Here is a 25,976-nt window from a genome sequence, read left to right on the forward strand (position 1 = left end):
TGAATGTCCTTGAGTGGCCCAGCCAGAGCCCGGACTTGAACCGGATCTAACATCTCTGGAGAGACCTGAAAATATGCTCCCTATCCAACCTGACAGAGCTTGAGAGGATCTGCAGAGAATAATTTGAGAAACTCCCCAAATACAGGTGTGCCAAGCATGTAGCGTCATACCCAAGAAGACTCAAGGCTGTAATCGCTACCAAAGGTGCTTCAACAAAGTACTGAGTAAAGAGTCTGAATACTTATGTAAATGTGATATTTCCGTTTTTAATTTTGTATAAATTAGCTAAAGTTAATCAATTTCAGAATAAGACTGTAACCTAACAAAATGTGGAAAAAGTCAAGGCGTCTGAATACTTTCCGAATGCACTGTATGTATATGTGTGTGCGCGTTTAATCCGCCCTCTCTCTAACCTGTGATACTACAGAGCAGGCGCAGGGTGGGCTGGTCCCCTCCGAAGCCGTTGACCACAGGGTCAGTGTTACTCTTGGGGATGGGGATGGTCATGGTTATGGGTTTATGGAATTTCCTTCTCCGGGGCTCCAGGGTCACAATGGGGCTGAACGTCGCCTTGTTTCCCAGGAGCTTCCTCACCACGTCCACGTTCATTGGCTGAGCCTGGTGTTGACAGATTACCGTGTTAGTAGTAGTTTAACATTAGAGGAACTGACAGCACAAACTTCTTTGGGGCCAAAACATGGAGGCCCTTGACTGAGCTTGTCTGGTGCAACCAATGAAATAGTCCCAAACCTGCATACTCCACCCTTCTGGCACTCCAAGCAGGCTCAATCAAATGTTCCAAGTATTACAAATAAGAATTAACCAGTCAGAGGCAAGTCAGGTTGTGTGTTATTACCTGTAGTCCAACTCTGATCCTCTTGGTGAGGGCTCCCTCTGGGAAGACAGCCTGGACCTGAGGCATCACCGTGCTGCTGAGGATGCCCCCCTCTGGACCGATCAGGCTACTGTCCTGCTTGACCCGGGACACCACCGCAAAGTACTGTGGGAAGTCCCTGGTGATGATGCGGCAGATACGCTTCTTCTCCAGTTCCTCTGGAGGGTCCAGTTCTGGAGAGGAGGACAGAAGGAATGGTGCTTCATATTACATTGATACAGATTATGGCCCTGTTGAAATACTTGAACAACACAATGCACTCCCTCCTTGGAGTAATCACCGCTCACAAGACTGGGTTGGTGTAATCTATATATTGGGAGGCAGGATGGATTGTGTTTCCAAAGTCTTTGAGCAGGGCCTCTTTTCTTGCCAATGGTCTTTAATTATGATGATCACTAAGTGTTGTCTCACGTTGATGACATCACACTCACCCTCGTCCATGCCATTGAGGATCTGGTTAAGTTCCTCCTCAGTGTGTTCACAGTGGTGCTCCTTCCAGCTCTCTCCTGTCTCACTGCGTAAGATCACCAGCTCCCTCTCCTTCCCCCTCAGGGCAGCAAAGTGAGGGATCTCTACCACCACAGGCCTGCGACCAGGGATTGAAGCATGGTGAGTGAGTGTGTGGGAGTGGGAATGGGGTGTTATGTGTGTGTGTGTGGGGGAGTGGGGGGGGGGGCACGATGTATGTGTGTGTGTGTGTGTGTGTGTAAAAAGTGTGTGTGTGGGCAACCACTTATCTAACAACCCACCTGATGAGCACAGTACAGTGTGTCAACTACAATACCTATGGGACAGTCATGCTAAACTCAGGGACATCCACCATGGTACCAAATTAACCAATAAAACAATGAGGTTGAACAGACAGACAGCACTAAACATAGAAGGCCAACCACAAGGTAAGGAGCCAAAAGGTAAGTTGGGAGTGTCTGAGATGTTACGACAGAGAGCACAATTGGGTCACGACACTAGCACGCCACTATTACACATATCATCCAGGTGAGGTCACGGACACGGACACAAACACAACACATCACAGAGGTGGGTCGTACTATAAAAGGAGGGTGATATCAAATGGAACCAGTAGCAGTAGCATCCATAGATTGTTTCATATGCGGTTTCTTTCCCCCTACCCGAGGAATTTTGTCCCGGGTGGCCCGAGCTGCAGGATGCGGCTAACGAGGCTCTCGCCCTCGTTAAGAGGGGGCGGGGCAGTGGGAAGGTGTAGTTTACTGTGAGACCAACCGTCCGTTAGCAGCAGTAGGGGAGAGAGAGCGGAAGTAGTCAGAATAACGGGTGACTAGTGTATACTGTTGGGTTTTGTGAAAGCCTTTTGGCTGAGTGGAGTGGAGGCCATCAATAGGATATAATGTTAAATACATTGGGCTTTAAATATACAGGGCTTTCAAAGTGGAAGTTATTATATTATTGGTAGACAGCCTCTCCTAGTGGTTTACCAATCTACATATCAAATCAATCATGGATCAATGTATTTTTCTTTAGTGGATTTTTTTGTTTCCATGTGTCTTATAGAAACAGTTAGTTTCCATATAAAGGGTTGATTTAGAGTTAGAATGCGGCCCGACTTTTAAAAAGAAAACAAGCAAGGCCCCTGGCGCTGGGAAGAAGCATAGAGCAGAGACAGCTTTATTAAGGCAGAGGCAGGGTGAAATTAATCTGAGAAAAGTAAGAGGGGCAGCAAAATGCTCAGGTTTTCATTCATACAGAAGGCTTACACTGTCCTTTAACGAACACACTCTCTCTTCTGTTTCTCTCCTAGCACCCACTCTGCTCTGTCACAACATAGATCATGATCTCTTCTGTTTCTCTCCTAGCACCCACTCTGCTCTGTCACAGCATAGATCAGGATCTATGACATCCCTTCTTTTTATTTAATTCTCCCTCGCTCTGTTTCATTCGCTCACTCGCTCACTCTTTCTTGCTCTTTGTCCTAGGATCCTGTATACTCCTACCTCTCTCACACTAACCCTCTCCCTCAATCTCTCCATCTCCGGTCTCTTACCCGAGGAACTGGCCTCCGACAGGCCCCACCTCGATCAGCCTGCTGGCCAGGCCCTCTCCCTCTACCATGGGGGGCATGGTGGCCAGGCGGTGCCTCTTCACCAGCCGGCAGGTCACCCGCGTGGGCGCGCTGCACTTCCGCGGTGGGATGATGATGCGCAGTCCGTTGTGGCGGCAACCCCGCATGGCTCCACCCCTGGCGTCAACCATGAAGCTAACCAGGAAGCTGTGAAGGGAATGAGCAGGGACAGATATGATGTTTACAAAAGGAAAATATTAAGTTATATATTTAGACATTGTGTCTTTGTACCAGTGGATGCTGTTGGGAGGAGCTATAGGAGGACAGGCTCATTGTAATGGCTGGATTGGAATTATTGGAACGGAGTCAAACGTGGTTTCAATATGTTTGATGTATTTGATACCATTCCATTTATTCCATTCCAGCCATTACAATGAGCCCATCCTCCTATAGCTCCTCCAACCAGTCTCCTCTGCTTTGTACATTACCCTTTACACAGATAACTTACATACCTTACAGAAAAATAAGGATTTTTGACTTGATAACTACGGCCAAAATGAATCCATGTTAAAACAGACATAAGAATTACAATTTCACTGCATGCCCATACCCACATGCAAAAACAGTGAGAGGGGAATGGGTGTAATGATAACACTACATACTGTAGTGGAGTTAATGTGAGAGCGCTGGGTCTAACACATTCCAACTGTGACATCATTATTTTATGTAAAGCAAACAAACCATTAAAATGACACTGCAACATGTAGACAATACGGCACAACGTCAAACATGGATATTGGTTATATCAAACACACAAACACAAGACCTTGCAACTGTGAATCGACCAAACACAGTTAAACAACAAACAAAATGGCCACCATGAGTCGGCAAGATTCAACCAAGATGGACACAATGACTGACCAATGATGATGAGGAAATGTGTGTGACTTTTTGATGCAGCACTAGGTGCAAAATATGTCTTCCATCTGATAAAAGTGGACTAAGTCCCTTATAAAGAGGCCTGTGTAAAAATGAATGTAAAAGTGATCAAAAGCTAAAACGGGGGAAATACTGGAACATGGGCAACATCTGTTAGTAGTGTTGCACTCGCATTCAAGCATTTGTGACATACACACACACACACACACACACACACACACACACACACACACACACACACACACACACACACACACACACACACAGATCTCCCCGGAAGGAGAGCACACTGTGAAAGGAGGAGGAAGAGGAGGATGAAGAGGAATAAACCAAGGTGCAGTAGATCACCTGCTGTCGCCATGATCATGGCACGGAGAGGAACGTCTGAAAACAGAACAGAGACCCCATAAGAGAGAGAGAGAGAGAGAGAGAGAGAGAGAGAGAGAGAGAGAGAGAGAGTGTGAGAGAGAGAGAGTGTGAGAGAGAGACAGAGAGAGAGAGACAGAGAGAGAGACAGAGAGAGAGAGACAGAGAGAGAGACAGAGAGAGAGAGACAGAGAGAGAGACAGAGAGAGAGCGCGAGAGAGACAGACAGACAGACAGACAGACAGACAGCGAGAGATAGCTAGATAGACAGACAGCGAGAGATAGCTAGATAGACAGATAGATAGAGAGATAGATAGATTGATAGATTGATAGATAGATAGATAGATAGATAGATAGATAGATAGATAGATAGATAGATAGATAGATAGATAGATAGATAGATAGATAGATAGATAGATAGATAGATAGATAGATAGATAGATAGATAGATAGATAGATAGATAGATAGATAGATAGATAGATAGATAGATAGATAGATAGATAGATAGAGAGATAGAGAGATACATAGATATATAGGCCTAGATAGAGAGATAGAAAGGGATATAAGTGTTTGTCATATTGATTGTCCTAAACCAGTACTTAGAAACTCTCTGGTGTGAACACACTCAGTGGCCTAACATGAGTGATTCAGGATTGATGTCATTATAACTAAGAAGGATTATCTTTCCTCATTGTTACCAATTAGCATGGCAGAGAGAGTTAGCCTGAGGACAACAGGGTATCTTCATATCACAATGTATTAGACTAATAGGTGGTATCACCCCAAGCCGCTTAACAGATTAGGTTTAGAGTAGGATTACAAAAGGTTGTGATTCCTTTCTCAAAACTTTCCAAAAATCTACCAAATCTCTGCTTGAGGTACCTGGATCCACCATTGCTCTAGTGCCTGCTGAACACATTAGGCTCAAGGGAGAGCTGTATTCGGGATGGGTTAGAGCAGATAACTGTTGTACCTTTTCCACCAAAATACGTTTCTTTGGGCTGTTTTGATGGTTAAAACCTAACCCTCCTGTGTGCCTGCTATGCACGCGGTACCTACCCAGAGTGGACGGGGCTGGAGGACAGTGCCACGTTGTCCAGGTTTTCTGTGCCCCAGCTCAGACGGTACGAGTCCTTCTCATTTTCCCTGGCAAGAGACGACACCTGGCGCACAACAAAGACGCGCTTGTTAGGGACTGACCTGCCGTCATTTAAACACGGAACGCATTGCGGTGTTCGGTTAGACACTTTTGTGAGCATCTATACTCAAACTCACACATTTTGTGACTTTCTACAGTCAGATAAATTACATCTTAAGAGCAATATTTCAATATTCCAATTCAGCAGCTATTAAAAATGACCAAACATTACAAGCCTTTAAAAAATAAAGTAATCTACACTGAGTGTACAAAGAACACCTGTTCTTTCCATGACATAGACTGACCAGGTGAATCCAGGTGAAAGCTATGATCGATTATTGATGTCACTGTAAATCCACTTCAATCACTTGAACGGGAGGAGACGGGTTAAAGAGGGATTTTTAAGCCTCGAGACAATTGAGACAAGGATTGTGAATGTGTGTCATTCAGAGGGTGAATGGGCAAGACAAAAGATTGAAGTGCCTTTGAACGGGGTATGGTAGTAGGTGCCAGGTGCACCAGTTTGAGTGTGTCAAGAACTACAACGCTGCTGGGTTTTTCATGCTCAACAGTTTCCTGTGTGTATCAAGAATGGTCCACCACCCAAAGGACATCCAGCCAACTGTGACAAGCATTGGATTCAACATGGGCCAGCATCCCTGTGGAACGCTTTTGACACCTTGTAGAGTCCATGCCCCGACGAATTGAGGCTGTTCTGAGGGCAAAAGGTGGTGCAACTCAATATTAGGAAGTGTATTTTCTGTACTGAACAAGTGCATTGGGCAATGCAAGGCATACACAGCAAAGCATGTTTTGGTGCAGTAGATGTAAAACGTTGAACCCTTTACTTACGTTGTGGCCCGTGAGCATCTCGTCCATCAGGCTGTCCTGTTTGGGAGAGTAGTAGCCGTGGTGACTGGGAGTGTAGGACCTGTCCGAACTGAGGAGAGGAGGAGAAGATGAGGTTGGTAGCCATGGAAACATCACACACAGCTAAAACAGTGTTCACCACCCAATATGGCAATAATCTAACCATCAGACACGGCACAAGTACTACTCTAAAACTAAGGAATGGAAGGCGATAATAACTTTGAGCTGATTTACTGGTGATTTTACAGTCTTTAATGTCCAACAATTGTTTCATTTTGTTTTGCTCAGGAAAGTTGGGGGTCCAATAGGCGGGCCACCTATTAGGGAACCCTGCCATAGAGAAACCATAGCAGAAAGAGACCAAAGCATTTTTTGCACATACCTTTGGATTCGACTACGTATGCATGGTAGGAAGGAGTAGAAATTAGTAAAAGATCATCCGAAATATTAGAGCATTAATACACATCCCTCCCCCAGACAAATACACCCTTCTCCTCTACGATAGGTATGTGTATAGACTACCTGTCAGAGCGTCCCCCTTCCAGGCTAAAGCGCAGGTAGTTCATCCCATCCAGGTACTGTCCAGGCAGGGAGTCATCCCCCAGCTCCCTCAGGTCCTCTGCCCTGAGATACTCCCCTCCGTCCCCTGTCATAGTGTCATCACCTGGGAGAGAGTGAGCGAGAGAGAGAGAGAGAGAGAGAGAGAGAGAGAGAGAGAGAGAGAGAGAGAGAGAGAGAGAGAGAGAGAGAGAGAGAGAGAGCAGAGGGAGAGAGAGAGAGAGAGAGAGAGAGAGAGAGAGAGAGAGAGAGAGAGAGAGAGAGAGAGAGAGAGAGAGAGAGAGAGAGAGAGACAGAGAGAGAGAGAGAGCAGAGGGAGAGAGAGAGAGCAGAGGTGTGAGGACCATGGAAGATGATAAAGGGTCATTCTGGGGAAGGGGACATGGTGATTTGCTGTGCGCTCAGCAGGAGTGACTACGCAGGGTCCAGCACTTCCCTGGGATGTGAATGTGCCCCAATCAAACTGACATGAGGTTGACTTACACACATACAGACACACGATCATTCATACACGATCATCCTCCCTCTTCATCATCACATAAAAATGCTTGTAAACACTAGAGATGAGCATGGAGACACAGGTCATGACTGCCTTGTGTCCACGTTAAAAAGCTCTCCTGCTGCTGTTACCACTACTGGACAGCAGGGGTCAGAATCAATAACACCCTTTTCACAATACAGGGCTGAACCAAACTGAGGCGAGCTGTACTGGGCTGGCCATCCAAAAACCCCACAAAATTAGCGGAACTGAACTGGAAAGGACAGTGTGAAAGGAAATTACCTGAGCCAGGACAGTACAGTTCAGGTTGGCAGCATAGTGTGTAAAGGGTATACAGCCCTTAGCTTACAGCTGGTAGCATACTGTAGGATAGGCTGACAGAACAAGTGAGAGACATACTGTAGGATAGGCTGACAGAACAAGTGAGAGACATACTGTAGGATAGGCTGACAGAACAAGTGAGAGACATACTGTAGGATAGGCTGACAGAACAAGTGAGAGACATACTGTAGGCAGAGAGAGATGTTCCTGTGTCAATAGCATAACATTTGCAAAAATTTCAAAAAAACGGTTTTTGCTTTGTCATTATTGTCACGCCCTGGCTCTGGGGACTCTCGTATGTTGAGCCAGGGTGTTTATTTCTAGGTTTTGTATATCTATGTTGAGCCAGGGTGTTTATTTCTAGGTTTTGTATATCTATGTTGAGCCAGGGTGTTTATTTCTAGGTTTTGTATATCTATGTTAGCCAGGGTGTTTATTTCTAGGTTTTGTATATCTATGTTGAGCCAGGGTGTTTATTTCTAGGTTTTGTATATCTATGTTGAGCCAGGGTGTTTATTTCTAGGTTTTGTATATCTATGTTGAGCCAGGGTGTTTATTTCTAGGTTTTGTATATCTATGTTAGCCAGGGTGTTTATTTCTAGGTTTTGTATATCTATGTTAGCCAGGGTGTTTATTTCTAGGTTTTGTATATCTATGTTGAGCCAGGGTGTTTATTTCTAGGTTTTGTATATCTATGTTAGCCAGGGTGTTTATTTCTAGGTTTTGTATATCTATGTTGAGCCAGGGTGTTTATTTCTAGGTTTTGTATATCTATGTTGAGCCAGGGTGTTTATTTCTAGGTTTTGTATATCTATGTTGAGCCAGGGTGTTTATTTCTAGGTTTTGTATATCTATGTTGAGCCAGGGTGTTTATTTCTAGGTTTTGTATATCTATGTTGAGCCAGGGTGTTTATTTCTAGGTTTTGTATATCTATGTTGAGCCAGGGTGTTTATTTCTAGGTTTTGTATATCTATGTTGAGCCAGGGTGTTTATTTCTAGGTTTTGTATATCTATGTTAGCCAGGGTGGCTCCCAATCTGAGACGGCTGTAGCTCGTTGTCTCTGATTGGGAGCCATACTTAGGTAGCCGTTTGGCATTCATTTGGTGTGGTTTCTTGTTCCGTATTGGTTTGTGTATGTAACCAAGGACGTCACGTTATCGTTTTGTTGTTTTGTTCGTGTAATCATTAATACATATAAATATGTTCACATTCCACGCTGCGCCTTGGTCCTCCTCCTTCAGCGATCGTGACAATTATGGGGTATTGTGTGTAGATTGATGAGGGGAAAAAATAATTGAATCCATTTTAGACTAAGGCTGTAACGTAACAAAATGTGGAAAAAGTCAAGGGGTCTGAATACTTTCCGAATGCACTGTAGGCGGATGCGGTGGATTGAGACGCATCCAATGCAAAAAAAAACAGATATCTCTAGCTTAAACTGACAGATTATTATGGGGATTTTTTTATTATGGGTTTAAAGTTAGCAGCATTTCACACTTCTCCCTAGACATTGGCTGTCAATGTCATTCAGGCTCTCCTGGCCATGGCATGTGATATGAGATCACATATGAGTATTTCAGAGTGGGGATTTGAAATTGTCTTTGAAGTGACAACACTTAGGGTGAAACTATCTTCTAGGCTTGTGTACAGACAAGCTTTTGCTGCTTCAGTTAGTCTTTTCGCTAGACGTTTAATGACACTCTCTAGGGGGTAGTATTTGTTAAGTGCTCAGAGCATGGTGGATCTGAATATTAAAACGCTTTTAAAACCACTGCTTCCCTTAGCTGATTATCAAGAAGCGTTTCAAAACAAAAACACTGTCGCATTAACATTCAAAAGGGCACAGCCATCATTAGTGTCAATGTAGTTTGTTGACAACCCTAATGCTTTTCACAATGATATCCAGTATTTCCCATTTAGACAAGTGGCCCTAAATGTGTGTGTCACGATCTTGATTTCACCGCACTGTGTATGAATCAAAACCCCATACCAACAGTGGTTGAGGTTGGGTGTAGGTTCAAGTATATACTCTAAGACTCATCCATGACAGCTTGTTATACACAACCATCGCAGAGGAAGCTCACACCGTGCGAATTACCACAACCACAACAAACCGCCACACACTCATCAATAGCAATCCCCACGGCAACCTTGACACGGTGTACCTTCTAAATCCATGGAGTCATCAGACAAAACAGCATCCTCATTCTGTTTCAGCCCTGTGGGTACAGTATGCAGGCCTGTACAGTATGCAGGCCTGTACAGTATGCAGGCCTGTACAGTATGCAGGCCTGTACAGTATGCAGGCCTGTACAGTATGCAGGCCTGTACAGTATGCAGTACAGTGAGAAACTAGCCGACCACAACAAACACACACTAGGATTGGGCTATGGAGAAACGGGAAGGACTTGGGGCAGGCTAAATGAGATAGCCTAGTAGTAGGTTAGTGTCTACACTGGAACAAAGTGAGTCTTTGGCTGTCGCCATTGGAGAATCCTTTTTGGTTCCAGGTTGAACCCTTGTTTTCTAAGAGTGTAGAGGGAAACTGGGACAGGGTTTGAAGTCAGGCTTACTGAGGTGACAGTAGGTCAAACCACTAAATCAACCACATAAATAGACTGAAGTTTAGAATGACTGTCTCTATACATGGTTGTGGTCATATACAGTAGGCTAGTGACTGGATCAAGTGTTAAACTCACCCTCCTCATCAGACACATCCAGGACTTCAGTCATGGTCTCAGGAACGTTCATCTTGTGTTTCTCTGTCACCGTCTAGACGACATAAACAGACACATCTCATTACAACTAGTCTACCATTGACATTAATGCAAAACTATGTGAAAATTCGACTTAAGTGGAAGTTAGGAATTGCCCCTTACAAGCCAAATAAACACCATGTGTAAATACTGTGATTTCAGACAAGATGTGAAGAGCTGTTGGACTGAGATAGTTGAATCACTCACGGTTGTCGAGGTAATGATCTCCTCGGTGACCACCTTGAGTGTGTCCACCACAGAGATGTAGCCCAGTCGCCGGGCGATGGCCAGAGCTGTGTTACCATTCTGTTAGGATGGTAGAAAGACATATAAGTGTGTGTGTGTGTGTGTGTGTGTGTGTGTGTGTGTGTGTGTGTGTGTGTGTGTGTGTGTGTGTGTGTGTGTGTGTGTGTGTGTGTGTGTGTCTGTGTGTGTGTTTTCAGCAGCTCACCACAGTGATGTTGTTGGGCTTAGCTCCATTCTGCAGCAGTAGATTGATGATGTGTGTGTTTCCTTGTTGTGCTGCTTGGTGGAGGGGAGTGTACCCATTCTGAGAAGAGAAAGTACTGACTGTAATGACTGTCTGGCGAGGCCTGAACATTTAAGAGATTCAAATGTGAACCCTTAGGCTAGCACTTGGTATTTTCTGTTAAAGTAAAGCATGCATTATTGAACATTCATAACACAGTGAAAGAGTGCTTATGTGCTTTATCATACACTATATACCTTTCTTATACATTTCCATATGCAACAAACCCCATTATAAATGCACTGTGGCAGTTTTGTGTATGGTTTATTACCTTGGTTTCGGCGTTGACGCTAGCACCGTTCTGTAAGAGGAAGTTGACCATCTTGGCGTTTCCATAGTGACACGCTACAATCAGTGGAGTATAGCCCAACTGGAGGAGAAAAGTTAGTTTAGTTTCAAAACACATCTACTAACATTATCAAAGATAAATAATAGGGCCTTATCATCATTCCAGTACAATGGTCATTCTATGCTCAAATTAAATGAATGTACATTCTGTCCATACCTTAGTTTGCTGGTCCAGGTTGGCTCCATGTTTAGTCAGTATCTCACTGACAACCACCTTGTCCTCCTGGGCAGCAAGATGGAGGGAGGTGAGGCCACTCTGAAGGGACAATATGTTACAATATGTTACTCACCACATCTCTAAATCAATCAATCAATTAGCAAACTGTATAGTGTAACTACGGACAGGAGATTGTCCATAGATGCTGTATGTGGTTACATTAGGTTACATGGTTCCCCTAAATATTGAGGGAGGAGTTTTGAGTGACAGGCGACCTTTACCACCAAAAACAGGAAATGACCAGTTGACAGGGGAGGGAATGTGAGATTGGGTATTTGGGTTTTGTGACCCGTTTCACTCATGCAGAGTGCAGATACACTATCAGTGTTCTTGCACCCCTGAGATAGTGTGCATTTGTCATCGGTACAGTATATATGACAGGGCGGACTGAGTCTGGTAAAGCAGTGATATATCTTCATCCACTCAGGTCTGTCTGGGGTTCAGTGATAGAGCTGGATGAAGAATGAGCGGATTGGAAAAAGGTTAAAGGAGGAATAAATCTGGGTTTCTGCTTGAGACAAATCCCTGTGATAATCAAATCAAATCAAATTGTATTTGTCACATGCAGCGGTAGCGGTACAGAGTCAATGTGTAATAACAGTAGGGAGGCTATATACAGGGAGTAGCGGTACTGAGTCAATGTGTAATAACAGTAGGGAGGCTATATACAGGGGGTAGCGGTACAGAGTCAATGTGTAATAACAGTAGCGAGGCTATATACAGGGGGTAGCGGTACAGAGTCAATGTGTGATAACAGTAGGGAGGCTATATACAGGGGCTAGCGGTACTGAGTCAATGTGTAATAACAGTAGCGAGGCTATATACAGGGGCTAGCGGTACTGAGTCAATGTGTAATAACAGTAGGGAGGCTATATACAGGGGCTAGCGGTACTGAGTCAATGTGTAATAACAGTAGCGAGGCTATATACGGGGGTAGCGGTACTGAGTCAATGTGTAATAACAGTAGGGGGGCTATATACAGGGGCTAGCGGTACTGAGTCAATGTGTAATAACAGTAGTGAGGCTATATACAGGGGCTAGCGGTACTGAGTCAATGTGTAATAACAGTAGGGGGGCTATATACAGGGGCTAGCGGTACTGAGTCAATGTGTAATAACAGTAGCGAGGCTATATACAGGGGGTAGAGGTACTGAGTCAATGTGTAATAACAGTAGGGGGGCTATATACAGGGGCTAGCGGTACTGAGTCAATGTGTAATAACAGTAGCGAGGCTATATACAGGGGCTAGCGGTACTGAGTCAATGTGTAATAACAGTAGCGAGGCTATATACAGGGGCTAGCGGTACTGAGTCAATGTGTAATAACAGTAGGGAGGCTATATACAGGGGCTAGCGGTACTGAGTCAATGTGTGGGGACACCGGTTAGTCGAGGTAATTGAGGTAATATCATCCAAAAAAAAAATCTAAAAAATAATAATAATTTGGTAAAGTGCTGATCCCACTGGCTATAAGGTGAATGCACCTATTTGTAAGTCGCTCTGGATAAGAGCGTCTGCTAAATGACGTAAATGTAAATGTAAATATGTACGTGTGGGTAGAGTTAAAGTGACTATGCATAGATAATAAACAGAGAGTAGCAGCAATGCAAATAGTCCGGGTAGCCATTTGATTAGCTGTTCAGGAGTCTTATGGCTTGGGGGTAGAAGCTGTTAAGAAGCCTTTTGGACCTAGACTTGGCGCTCCGGTACCACTTGCCGTGCGGTAGCAGAGAGAACAGTCTATGACTAGGGTGGTTGGAGTCTTTGACAATTATTAGGGCCTTCCTCTGACACCGCCTGGTATAGAGGTCCTGGATGGCAAGAAGCTTGGCCCCAGTGATGTAGTGAGCCATACGCACTACCCTCTGTAGTGCCTTGCGGTCGGAGGCTGAGCAGTTGCCATACCAGGCAGTGATACAACCAGTCAGGATTCTCTCGATGGTGCAGCTGTAAAACTTTTTGAGGATCTGAGGACCCATGCCAAATCTTTTCAGTCTCCTGAGGGTGAATAGGCTTTGTCGTGCCCTCTTCACGACTGTCTTGGTGTGTTTGGACCATGATAGTTTGTTGGTGATGTGGACACCAAGGAACTTGAAGCTCTCAACCTGCTCCACTACAGCCCCGTCGATGAGAATGGGGGCATGCTCTGTCCTCCTTTTCCTGTAGTCCACAATCATCTCCTTTGTCTAGATTACGTTGAGGGAGAGGTTGTTATCCTGGCACCACATGGCCAGGTCTCTGACCTCCTCCCTATAGGCTGTCTCATCGTTGTCTGTGATCAGGCCTACCACTGTTGTGTCGTCGGCCATGCAGTCATGGGTGAACAGGGAATACAGGAGGGGACTAAGCACGCACCCCTGAGGGGCCCCCGTGTTGGGGATCAGCGTGGCAGATGTGTTGTTACCTACCCTTACCACCTGGGGGCGGCCCGTCAGGAAGTCCAGGATCCAGTTGCAGAGGGAGGTGTATAGTCCCAGGGTCCTTAGCTTAGTGATGAGCTTTGAGGGAACTATGGTGTAGAATGCTGAGCTGTAGTCAATGAATAGCATTCTCACGTAGGTGTTCCTTTTGTCCAGGTGGGAAAGGGCAGTGTGGAGTTTAATAGAGATTGCATCATCTGTGGATCTGTTGGGGCGGTATGCAAATTGGAGTGGGTTTAGGGTTTCCGGGATAATGGTGTTGATGTGAGCCATGACCAGCCTTTCAAAGCACTTCATGGCTACAGATGTGAGTGCTACGGGTCTGTAGTCATTTAGGCAGGTTACCTTAGTGTTCTTGGGCACAGAGGAGGTTGACTGACGGCCTTGCATGCCTGTTCTAAATTTCTAAGACAATGTGTGTGTGTGTGGGGGGGGTACTATAAAGTGTGCTTTTGTGTGTGTGTGCGTGCATGTGTGTTTGTGTGCGTATGTGCGTACATGCGTGCATGTACTGTATTCACATGCTATGTATGTTTAGTATGTGCATGCCAGTAAGCGTGTGTAGGTGCGTGCATGCGAGCAGGCGTGTGTCTCGCTTTCGCCCACAGACAGGGACCATTAAGTAGGATCGGTGTGATACGTGTGGGAAGACATCCGTGGTCGTCACGGCAGTGTACTAACCTCCCACATCCCTCGCTGTGACTCATCCGTCTACAGCACTGGGCTGTTCCTAAAATAGCCATGAAACAGCTCTCTGTCCCTCTTTTAACCCTCCCGTTGTCCGACTTTAAAGAAAGTATCACTGCCTCCTTCTCACAAATGATCCAAAAAATATAAAAATTAAATAAAGTTGGTTCAACACAGTGGCGGGTCATTTTGACCCTAGGACAATGGGAGGGTTAACTTCATTCCTGTTACATTCTTGTAAGCCATGCTGCAGCTCTGTAATCACAACTGAGGACTTGTAACAACGCTAAATGTAATAACACCGGTAAAAGTAATAACTTTTCTATTTGTAATAACTTTGAGATTTTTTATGTAATAAAACATTGAACGGTAAACATAATAACTTTTTTCGGTAAATGTAACACACACACATTCGGTCTTCAACGAGGTCCGGAGGGCCGCACAGATTTATTTTTACATTTGCAAAAAATTTGCTCCCTGACTGTCTAACTTTCATTTGAGTGATTATTAGCAAGCTGGACACAGTAAAGAAACTGTATGAATGTAGGTCCATTATCATTTCTCCGGTGGCATGCATTAAAACACGTATCTTTGTCGTGGCTTTCTTTTGCAAAATAAATATGAATTAACAGACGTATTTTTGAATAATTGTCAACATACTGTATAATATCACATTAAGATGTAGGACGTTCACTGTATTAAAGGGAACAATAGCAGGTCTATTTTGCTCCAGAGAAGTAGCTCATTGTTCCCTCGTTTCCGCATACGCTAGCCTATCTTCACTTGACGACAGAGGTCGGCCTGCAGGCGCCCGGCCCGCCACAAGGAGTCGCTAGAGCGCGATGAGCCAAGTAAAGTAACCCGACGCTGGGCCAATTGTGCGCCACCATATGTGCGCCACCCTATGGGACTCACGATCACAGCTGGTTGTGATACAGCCCAGGATCGAACCCGGGTCTGTAGTGATACCTCTGCGATGCAGTGCCTTAGACCGCTGTGCCACTCGGGAGGACGCTAGCCTATCTTCTAACTAACGTTAGCTAGCTATCAAGCTAGCCAGGTTTCCTTAGCAGCTTGTACACAGCCCCTGTATTGTCTCGGGAGTGTGACTGTTTGAATCCCTGCTGTTTGTTGCTGTTTCCATCTGCCCTGTGACCTGCCCTGTGACCTGCCCTGTGACCTGCCCTGTGACCTGCCCTGTTACCTGCCCTGTGACCTGCCCTGTGACCTGCCCTGTGACCTGCCCTGTGACCTGCCCTGCGACCTGCCCTGTCTGGAACTGCAAGGAGTAACAGCCTACATTGCTACCATGACAAAGACCAAAGCTGGTGGGCGTACTGTTGAGGATAGTGGTGTCTCTCTATCACAGGTAAAGGATATTTTAAACAAACAAAACTAGTTCTATAAGCAGTTATTACAACAACAAGAAAATAGTGTTGTGTCCAAATACTGGTGGAGTCAGCTAATAAAATAATGGGCGAAATGACCAGAGAGGTCCAGGACCTGAAGAACAGTTTGCAGTTATGGGGGAAGTGTTGCTGTATATATTCAGAACCATATCCCTGTAAAGCTTAGAGAAGATCTCATGTAAAGTGTTATTGAAGTGTTGTGGTTGCAGGTTCACCTGCTTCATCTTAAGACTATTATTTTAGAGTGTTGCTATAGGCCACCAAGTGCTAACAGTCAGTATCTAGATAATGTGTGTGAAATGCTTGATAGTGTATGTGATGTAAACAGAGAGGTCTACTTTTTCGGGGACCTGAATATTGACTGGTTTTCATCAAGCTTCCGCTCAAGAGGAATCTTCTCACTGTAACCAGTGCCTGTAATCTGGTTCAGGTTTTTAATCAACCTACCAGGGTGTTTACAAATAATACAGGAACTACATCATCCACATGTATTGATCACATTTGTATTACTACTGTAGAACTTTGTCCTAAAGATGTATCCATACCCCTTGGATGCATTGATCACAATATAGTGGCTATATCCAGGAAAGTCAAAGTTCCAAAAGCTGGTGTATAAGAGATCATGCAAAATAATTTGCTGTGACTCTTATGTGGATGATGTTAAAAATATTTGTTTGTCTGATGTGACTAATAAGGAGCATCTTGACTCCGCACTTGATGACTTTGCTTCTTCCAATTATTAATAAACATGCACCTGTTATGAAACGGACTGTTAGAACTGTTAAGGCTCCATGGATTGATGAGGAATTGAAAAACTGTATGGTTGAAAGGGATGGGGCAAAAGGAATGGCTAATAAGTCTGGCTGCACATCTGACTGGTTGACTTAATGCAAATTTAGAAATTATGTGACTAAACTCAACAAAAAGAAGAATAATCTGTATTATGAAGCCAAGATCAATGATATAAAGAATGATGGAAAAAAAGTTTGGAGTACTTTAAATAAAATTACGGGCAGAAACAAATTCAACTCCATCTTTCATCGAATCAGATGGCTTATTCATCACAAAACCATTTGATGTTGCCAATTATTTTAATGATTACCTCATTGGCAGAGTGAGCAAACTTAGGCAGGAAATGCCAAGAACGAACAGTGACCATCGTACTCATGCATGAAAAAACGAATAATGAAAGAAAAGCATTGCAAGTTTGAATTTTGTAAAGTTAGTGTGGGAGAGGTGGAAAAATGATTGTTGTCGATCAATAATGACAAACCTCCTGGCATTGACAACTTAGATGGAAAGCTACTGAGGATGGTAGCTGACTATAGCCACTCCTATCTGTCATATCTTTAATCTGAGCCTAGAGGAAAGTCTTTGTACTCAGGCCTGGAGGGAAGCCAAAGTCATTCCGCTACCATAGAATGGTAAAGCGGCCTTTACTGGTTCTAACAGCTGAACTATCAGCTTGCTGACAGACCGTTGGAAAAAATTGTGTGTGACCAAATACAATGCTATTTCTCTGTAAATTAATTAACAACAGACTTTCAGCATGCTTATAGAGAAGGGCACTCAACATGTACTGCACTGACACAAATGACTGATGATTGGTTGAAGGAAATTGATAATAAGAAGATTGTGGGAGCTGTACTGTTAAGATTTCAGCGCAGCCTTTGATATTATTGACCATAACCTGTTGTTGAAAAAACGTATGTGATATGGCTTTTCAACCTCTGCCATATCATGGATTCAGAGCTATCTATCTAATAGAACACTGAGGGTTTTTGTTAATGGAACCTTCTCTAATGTTAAACGTAAAGTGTGGTGTACTTCAGGGCAGCTCTCTTGGCCCTCTACTCTTTTCTATTTTTACCAATGACCTGCCACTGGCATTAAACAAAACCTGTGTCCATGTATGCTGATGATTTAACCCTATACGTGTCAGCAACAAAAGCTAGTGAGATCACTGTAACCCTAAACAAAGAGTTGCAGTCAGTTTAAGAATGGGTGGCCAGTAATAAACTGGTCCTGAATATTTATCAAACTAAAAGCACTGTATTTGGTACAAATCATTCCCTGTTCTAGACCTCAGCTGAATCTGGTAATGAATGGTGTGGCTGTTGAACAAGTTGAGGATATTAAATTACTTGGCGTTACCTTAGATTGTAAACTGTCATGGTCAAAACATATTGATACAATGGTTGTAAAGATGGGGAGAGGACTGTCCGTGATAAAGAGATGCTCTGCTTTTTTGACACCACACTCCACAAAGCAAGTCCTGCAGGCTCTAGTTTCATCTTACCTTGATTATTGTCCAGTCATATGGTCAAGTGCTACAAAGAAATACCTAGTTAAGCTGCAGCTGGCCCAGAATAGAGCTGCACGTTTTGCTCTTCATTGTAATCAGAGAGCTAATATCAATACTATGCATGCCAGTCTCTCTTGGCTAAGTTGAGGAAAGACTGACTGCATCGCTTCTTGTTTTTATAAGAAACAATGTGTTGGAAATTCCAAATTGTTTGCATAGTCAACTTCCACACAGCACTGACACAGCCACTTACTCCACCAGACATGCCACCAGGGTTCTTTTCACAGTCCCCAGGTCCAGAACAAATTCAAGGAAACATACAATATTATACAGAGCCATGATTGCATGGAACTCCCTTCCATCTCATATAGCGCAATTGAACAGCAAACCTGGTTTAAAAAAAACAAAAAAAGCAACAACCCAAGGCTCAATGCTGTGACCTACGTTTTGTGTGTATGTTTATGTGTAACTGATAGATGCACACACACACACACAGACACACACAGACACACACACACACACACACACACACACACACACACACACACACACACACACACACACACACACAAACACATTAATATTTTTAAATGTATGTAAATTGTAAAGTATTTAGTCTGTTCTGTCTTTTTCGTTATGTGTCGGACCCCAGGGGACCATGACACAACGTCCCAAGAACGTCATAAAAACATCCTCAGGAACATTGCCAGGACAAACCGGGAACTAGACAATACCTCCAGGGGACCATGACACAACGTCCCAAGAACGTCCTAAAAACATCTTCGGGGAATGCCCCTGGGAAAACTGGGTACTAGAAAAAGGTCCCCCAGAGAAAGTTCCCTTGGGAGCATCATGCAACATCCTAAGGACTAGTAAAATGAACATCATGGAAAAAGTCCTAAAAAGGTCCTGACATGGTCCTCAGTGACGTCCTGGGAACTTACAGGGAACTAGACAAAGGTCCCCCTGAGAACGTTCTCGGAACGTCAGATGGATAAAGTCGCGCCGAAACCCTTCATGGACCTACAGTAATGAGAACATTGCAGAATGTCCTCAGGACAAACCCCTGTTTGCTGGGTTACTGCTGTTCAATGTTCATCTCAATGAATGCATGTATTCTGTTTTTTGCTGTTTATAGTGTGTGGATTCCTAAATTATTTGTCGATATATATATCCTTTGCAAATAAAGGTGATTTTGAATGTTATTGAACAATATAACTTATTTATCTAATAATATGCCATTTAGCAGACACTTTTATCCAAAGCGACTTACAGTCATGTGCGCATACATTTTTACATATAGGTGGTCCCGGGGATTGAACCCACTACCCAGGCGTTACAAGCGCCATGCTCTACCAATTGAGCAACAGTGGACCACCTGCTTCATTTCTTACAAAGCTTGGTCTTACCCCATCATAATATAAGATTGTTTTACCCCATCATAATATAAGATTGTTTTACTCCATACTCCAAACAATGTATAGCCTCAAATATATCTTCAAGCATGGTTTACAGATCCACTTTCGTTACACTCCACCACCCATTTCACCTCCTAACAGACACCTATCCAGGTCATGGCACCAATGGGACAGACTGTTGTCTAACCTAGGTCTCCTGCAGGCCACAATAATGTTACCCCGCTAAGATTAAACGTAGGCATAAGCGCAGGGAGCTTACACAAATCATTAGGTCTCAGACAAGTTTAATTACACCTACATCACTTTTCAGGTGCTATCCCCTTCTGCCTTTCAGGTGCTACCCCTTCTGCCTTTCAGGTGCTATCCCTTCTGCCTTTCAGGTGCTATCCCTTCTGCCTTTCAGGTGCTATCCCCTTCTGCCTTTCAGGTGCTATCCCCTACTGCCTTTCAGGTGCTATCCCCTACTGCCTTTCAGGTGCTATCCCCTACTGCCTTTCAGGTGCTATCCCTTCTGCCTTTCAGGTGCTATCCCTTCTGCCTTTCAGGTGCTATCCCTTCTGCCTTTCAGGTGCTATCCCTTCTGCCTTTCAGGTGCTATCCCCTTCTGCCTTTCAGGTGCTATCCCTTCTGCCTTTCTGGTGCTATCCCTTACTGCCTTTCAGGTACTATCCCCTTCTGCCTTTCAGGTGCTATCCCTTCTGCCTTTCAGGTGCTATCCCTTCTGCCTTTCAGGTGCTATCCCCTTCTGCCTTTCAGGTGCTACCCCCTACTGCCTTTCAGGTGCTATCCCCTACTGCCTTTCAGGTGCTAACCCCTACTGCCTTTCAGGTGCTATCTCCTACTGCCTTTCAGGTGCTATCCCTTCTGCCTTTCAGGTGCTATCCCTTCTGCCTTTCAGGTGCTATCCCCTACTGCCTTTCAGGTGCTATCCCCTACTGCCTTTCAGGTGCTATCCCTTCTGCCTTTCAGGTGCTATCCCCTACTGCCTTTCAGGTGCCCTCCCCTACTGCCTTTCAGGTGCTATCCCCTACTGCCTTTCAGGTGCTATCCCTTCTGCCTTTCAGGTGCTATCCCTTCTGCCTTTCAGGTGCTATCCCCTACTGCCTTTCAGGTGCTATCCCCTACTGCCTTTCAGGTGCTATCCCCTACTGCCTTTCAGGTACCATCCCCTACTGCCTTTCAGGTGCTATCCCCTTCTGTCTTTCAGGTGCTATCCCTTCTGCCTTTCAGGTGCTATCCCCTACTGCCTTTCAAGTGCTATCCCCTACTGCCTTTCAGGTGCTATCCCTTCTGCCTTTCAGGTGCTATCCCCTACTGCCTTTCAGGTGCTATCCCCTACTGCCTTTCAGGTGCTATCCCCTTTTGCCTTTCAGGTGCTATCCCCTACTGCCTTAGTGGCCATGAGTAAGGCACTTTGCCCCTTAACTGCTACAAGGGCAAGGCTGACCCTGTTCTGCTCCAAGCCTGTTCTGTGTTTGGTGTGTCATAGGATTGGGTAAGATGCAAACAAAAGTACATGTTTCCATTGTACAATATACTTTTATTTTGAAATAAAATGTTGCCTGAATATGCACGTGTGTTATTTTGTCACGTGCCTATGTGTTCCTGTGAGTGTGTGTGCATGTCTGTGTTTGTAATACAGGTTGAGTCTGTATTTGTGTTACATAAGCAGTTTAAAACCAAGAGGGGTGGGAAGATGTAGGCCTACCTTGGTGGGGACGTTGACTTGAGTCCCCTTCTCGATGAGCAGGGCGGCCATGTCAGCGTGTCCCTCCTGTGAGGCCAGGTGTAGAGGGGTGACCCCCTGCTTGGTCAGGATGTTGGTCTCCGCCCCGTACTGCAGCAGCACCACCGCTATGTCCATCTGGTTCTTCTTGGCCGCAATGTGGAGGGGGGTGTAGCCGTTCTGGAGGGAGGGAGAGAGAGTGTGAGAGAGAGAGAGAGAGAGAGAGAGAGAGAGAGAGAGAGAGAGAGAGAGAGAGAGAGAGAGAGAGAGAGAGAGAGAGAGATGCATGCACTCACACATGCATGCACACACACAAACGTACACACACAAACGCACACGCACACCACATACACACCACACACAAACGCACACCCACACACAAATGCACTCACACACACACACACACACACACACACACACACACACACACACACACACACACACACACACACACACACACACACACACACACACACACACACACACACACACGCACACAGCTTCAATACCACATTGACTGTCCACCCCAAGGCTGACCGATGTCTCTCCCCCCACATGTTTGGGGAGAGTGCCAGAGTGGCCTCATGGAGGTCTCACCTTGGCTGTGGCGTGGGGCGAGGCCCCTTTGTCCAAAAGCAGGAGCGCCACCTTCTGGTTATCGTAATGTGCTGCTACATGGAGAGGTGTGAGGCCGTTCTGCAAGGATGACGAGGTGAGTGCAGATTGGATTAAACCAGGCTGGTTAGCAGAGCAAGCAGCCATTAAGAACACTGGTCAACACACACGACACATGATAAATAAGCTGAGTTATAGTGGTACTATTACAGCATGTTATGGACAATTAGGCTTATATTAAAGAGCAAGCAGCAGGAGGCTCACTGGGTGGGTCCTTATTCAAAAAGAATAATAAGAAAAAATATATATATGTTATCTGTCTTTCCTAAAAGTAGAGGAATAAACAGCAGTTAATCAAACTGAAAGTTGATTTAATCAAACTATGCTTCCGGGAGTCTAGCTGACAACATAGCCTCAACCAGAAATAACAACAGACTTTTTAAAAATATAGCCAGATAATTCCTCATCAGATAATTCCTCATCAGACTATTCCTCATCAAATAATTCCTTATCAGACTATTCCTCATCAGATAATTCCTTATCAGATAATTCCTCAACAGACTATTCCTCATCAGACTATTCCTCATCAGATAATTCCTCATTAGACTATTCCTCATCAGACTATTCCTCATCAGATAATTCCTCATCAGATAATTCCTCATCAGACTATTCCTCATCATGTAACAATACTTCAAGGTCAGAGCATTGTCTGATATTGTGAAAATATAACACACCTTGTGAGAAATATACTTTTCTACTGTTTAGTTATTTCTCCCTCTGTTACAAAACTATACTATGATTAAGAGTTTGAGTTTTATGGTAATGATGCTTACCTTCCCAGCAGAATCAGGAGGAGCTGTTTTTTTCAGGAGAAGTTTGGCCACATCCAGGCTTCCGTACTTGGATGCCACATGCAAGGGAGTGAATCCTTTCTGTATGGAGACAACATACAGATGACCATTTAATAATGATTGAAACAAACACTATCTATATCTTCATAAATGTGCATAAGGCTCATGGAATACACTGAGTGTACAAAACAATAGGAACACCTTCCTAATATTGAGTTGCACCCCCTTTTGCCCTCAGAACAACTTCAATTCGTCGGGGCACGGACTCTACAAGCTGTTTAAAGTGTTCCACAGGGCTGCTGGCCCATGTTGACTCCAATGCTTCCCACAGTTGTATAAATATAAATATAAAAAAATATATATAAAAAATAATAATATATGCACTCACTAACTGTAAGTCGATCTGGATAAAAACGTCAACTAAAATGAATAAAAGTTGGGTGGTGGACCATTCTTTATACACACTGTTGAGCGTGAAAAACCCCAGCAGCATTGCAGTTCTTGACATAAACCGGTACTCCTGGCACCTACTACCATACCCTGTTCAAAGGCACTTAAAATCCTTCTTTAACCTGTCTCCTCCCCTTCATCTACACTGATTGAAGTGGATTCAACAAGTGACATCATTAAGGGATCATAGCTTTCACCTGGATTCACCTGGTCAGTCTATGTCATGGAAAGAGCAGATGTTTTGTATATTCAAAAGCAATAATTTCATAACAGCGTCCTTTCCAAAGGGATCAGAAATTCACTGCCAACTAATGATGTATGTGAACCAAACATAATGCAATTTCACAAGATGCACAATAACAACAAATCTCTGTTCACCCACATTGCTTATGCCATCGTAGGTAATACCCAAAATCCAATTTACAGAGCAAAACCTGCCTTTCCTTCTGATCAGCAATACCTAGTACCAACGCAGCCACCAGGTGGTGGTCTTTAGCCATTGTCACATTGGGCTGTTGTGATAGGACGACAGCGCCGCTCCCATGTCACATGACTCCCTTGTTTACGACCCAACCCATGAAGGGAGGGAATCCTTTGTCTGTGTAACGCTGGTTCATTTCTGATGTAATACACATCCAATTAGAAACAATGTGTAGATAAGAAGAGAATGAGAGGCACTAACGTTGTGAAAAACAGAAGATAAAGATTAGAATCTATAGGGTGTAAAACGTCACACATCTAACAGATCAAACACAGGTGATTGGGGACAGAGGTAGAGAGGAGCATATCTAGGAAGATGTTGTTCAACGGGCAAACCGCTGTCCCTGTCCTGTTTTTCATGCTATCAATGCCACACCTGTTTTTCCCCATGAGACAAGGAGAAGAGGGGGAAGGGAAGACAGAGACAGAGAGAGAGAGAGAGAGAGAGAGAGAGAGAGAGAGAGAGAGAGAGAGAGAGAGAGAGGGGGGGGGCGAGAGAGAGAGATGGGTGAATTTTACTGCATCATAAACCTCAGAACCCAGAGCATATGAATAAATTAGCACTGATATATCGTTGTGTCAGTGGATGTTGAATATCCTTCAGTGACAAAAGTCAATGTGTTTTTGCAAAATTCAGGAGAAGAAGCCAGGGGTTCTCCAAAGCATCATAAATCATGAATTGATTAAACCAGAATAAGCCAGGTCACACTGACAGTGACCCATAGTCTGTGCCCATAGTCAGGCCATACAGCGAATCAAGATGTATTTCTTATATAATCCACACAGAAATAAGGGGATGGAATCCATCCATAAAAACATCTCCACAAAAACCGCACCAAGATGTACAGGTGTGTGTGTGTATGTGTGAATGTGTGTATGTGTGTGTGTGTGTGTGTGTGTGTGTGTGTGTGTGTGTGTGTGTGTGTGTGTGTGTGTGTGTGTGTGTGTGTGTGTGCGTGTATGCGTGTATGTGTGCTTGTGCTTAGGCGAAGAAATGTAGGTGTGTGTGAGTGTGTAGGTGTGTGTGAGTGTGTGTGCGCCTACACATGTATTATCTCTACCCACCTTAGTAGCCAGTGAGTGTGAGGCGCCTGCCTCCAGCAGTACTGAAGCCACGTCCACCTGTCCCTCCCTGGCTGAGATGTGGAGAGGTGTGTATCCGTTAGTCGTGGAGGCGTCAGGGTGGGCCATATGCTGCAGTAGCAGCTGGACTATCTCAGTCTTCCCCAGACGAGATGCAATGTGGAGGGGTGTCTGGTCCTCCTGGAGGGGGTAGAGACATGGAGGTTATATGTGGTAGAATATGTATTTTATTACAGACGTACATAGAGAGATAGAGGCTATGGGTGATATTACTTTTAAGGTACTTGAAGTTTAATGAGGGTAGTAATGCTTTATTTTACAGCCCCGCTTTCATGAAGTTACTATATGTGGTGATAATGGGTACTTCATTATTTTGGTGCTTTCTTGGAGTACAATAGAGTAGAGTAGAGTAGAGTAGAGTAGAGTAGAGTAGAGTAGAGGAGAGGAGAGGAGAGGAGAGGAGAGGAGAGGAGAGGAGAGGAGAGGAGAGGAGAGGAGAGGAGAGGAGAGGAGAGGAGAGGAGAGGAGAGGAGAGGAGAGGAGAGGAGAGGAGAGGAGAGGAGAGGAGAAGTGAAGTGAAGTGAAGTGAAGTGAAGTGAAGTGAAGTGAAGTGAAGTAGAGGAGAGGAGAGGAGAGGAGAGGAGAGGAGAGGAGAGGAGAGGAGAGGAGAGGAGAGGAGAGGAGAGGAGAGGAGAGGAGAGGAGAGGAGAGGAGAGGAGAGGAGAGGAGAGGAGAGGAGAGGTGAAGTGAAGTGAAGTGAAGTGAAGTGAAGTGAAGTGAAGTGAAGTAGAGGAGAGGAGAGGAGAGGAGAGGAGAGGAGAGGAGAGGAGAGGAGAGGAGAGGAGAGGAGAGGAGAGGAGAGGAGAGGAGAGGAGAGGAGAGGAGAGGAGAGGAGAGGAGAGGAGAGGAGAGGAGAGGAGAGGAGAAGTGAAGTGAAGTGAAGTGAAGTGAAGTAGAGGAGAGGAGAGGAGAGGAGAGGAGAGGAGAGGAGAGGAGAGGAGAGGAGAGGAGAGGAGAGGAGAGGAGAGGAGAGGAGAGGAGAGGAGAGGAGAGGAG

At 44.6% G+C, this 25,976-nt stretch overlaps 1 protein-coding gene across 1 annotated transcript in view; it reads right to left on the minus strand.

Moving 5' to 3' along the window:
- LOC311132601 (ankyrin-2-like) overlaps window positions 1–25,976 on the minus strand; it is a gene marked incomplete at both ends in the record, with an annotated part of 131,786 nt that overhangs the window by 36,603 nt on the left and 69,207 nt on the right. The window contains 19 exon segments of the mRNA XM_084165852.1: window positions 414–618; window positions 857–1,068; window positions 1,327–1,481; window positions 2,026–2,124; window positions 2,916–3,140; window positions 4,221–4,256; window positions 5,299–5,402; window positions 6,230–6,317; window positions 6,630–6,641; window positions 6,770–6,911; window positions 10,327–10,399; window positions 10,591–10,689; window positions 10,835–10,933; window positions 11,184–11,282; window positions 11,418–11,516; window positions 21,424–21,621; window positions 22,039–22,179; window positions 22,890–22,988; window positions 24,903–25,100. Of these exon segments, the coding sequence (XP_084021978.1) occupies window positions 414–618; window positions 857–1,068; window positions 1,327–1,481; window positions 2,026–2,124; window positions 2,916–3,140; window positions 4,221–4,256; window positions 5,299–5,402; window positions 6,230–6,317; window positions 6,630–6,641; window positions 6,770–6,911; window positions 10,327–10,399; window positions 10,591–10,689; window positions 10,835–10,933; window positions 11,184–11,282; window positions 11,418–11,516; window positions 21,424–21,621; window positions 22,039–22,179; window positions 22,890–22,988; window positions 24,903–25,100 (2,383 nt within the window).

Source organism: Coregonus lavaretus, assembly GCF_964263955.1.
Source record: "Coregonus lavaretus genome assembly, chromosome: 7".
Lineage (NCBI taxonomy): Eukaryota > Metazoa > Chordata > Actinopteri > Salmoniformes > Salmonidae > Coregonus > Coregonus lavaretus.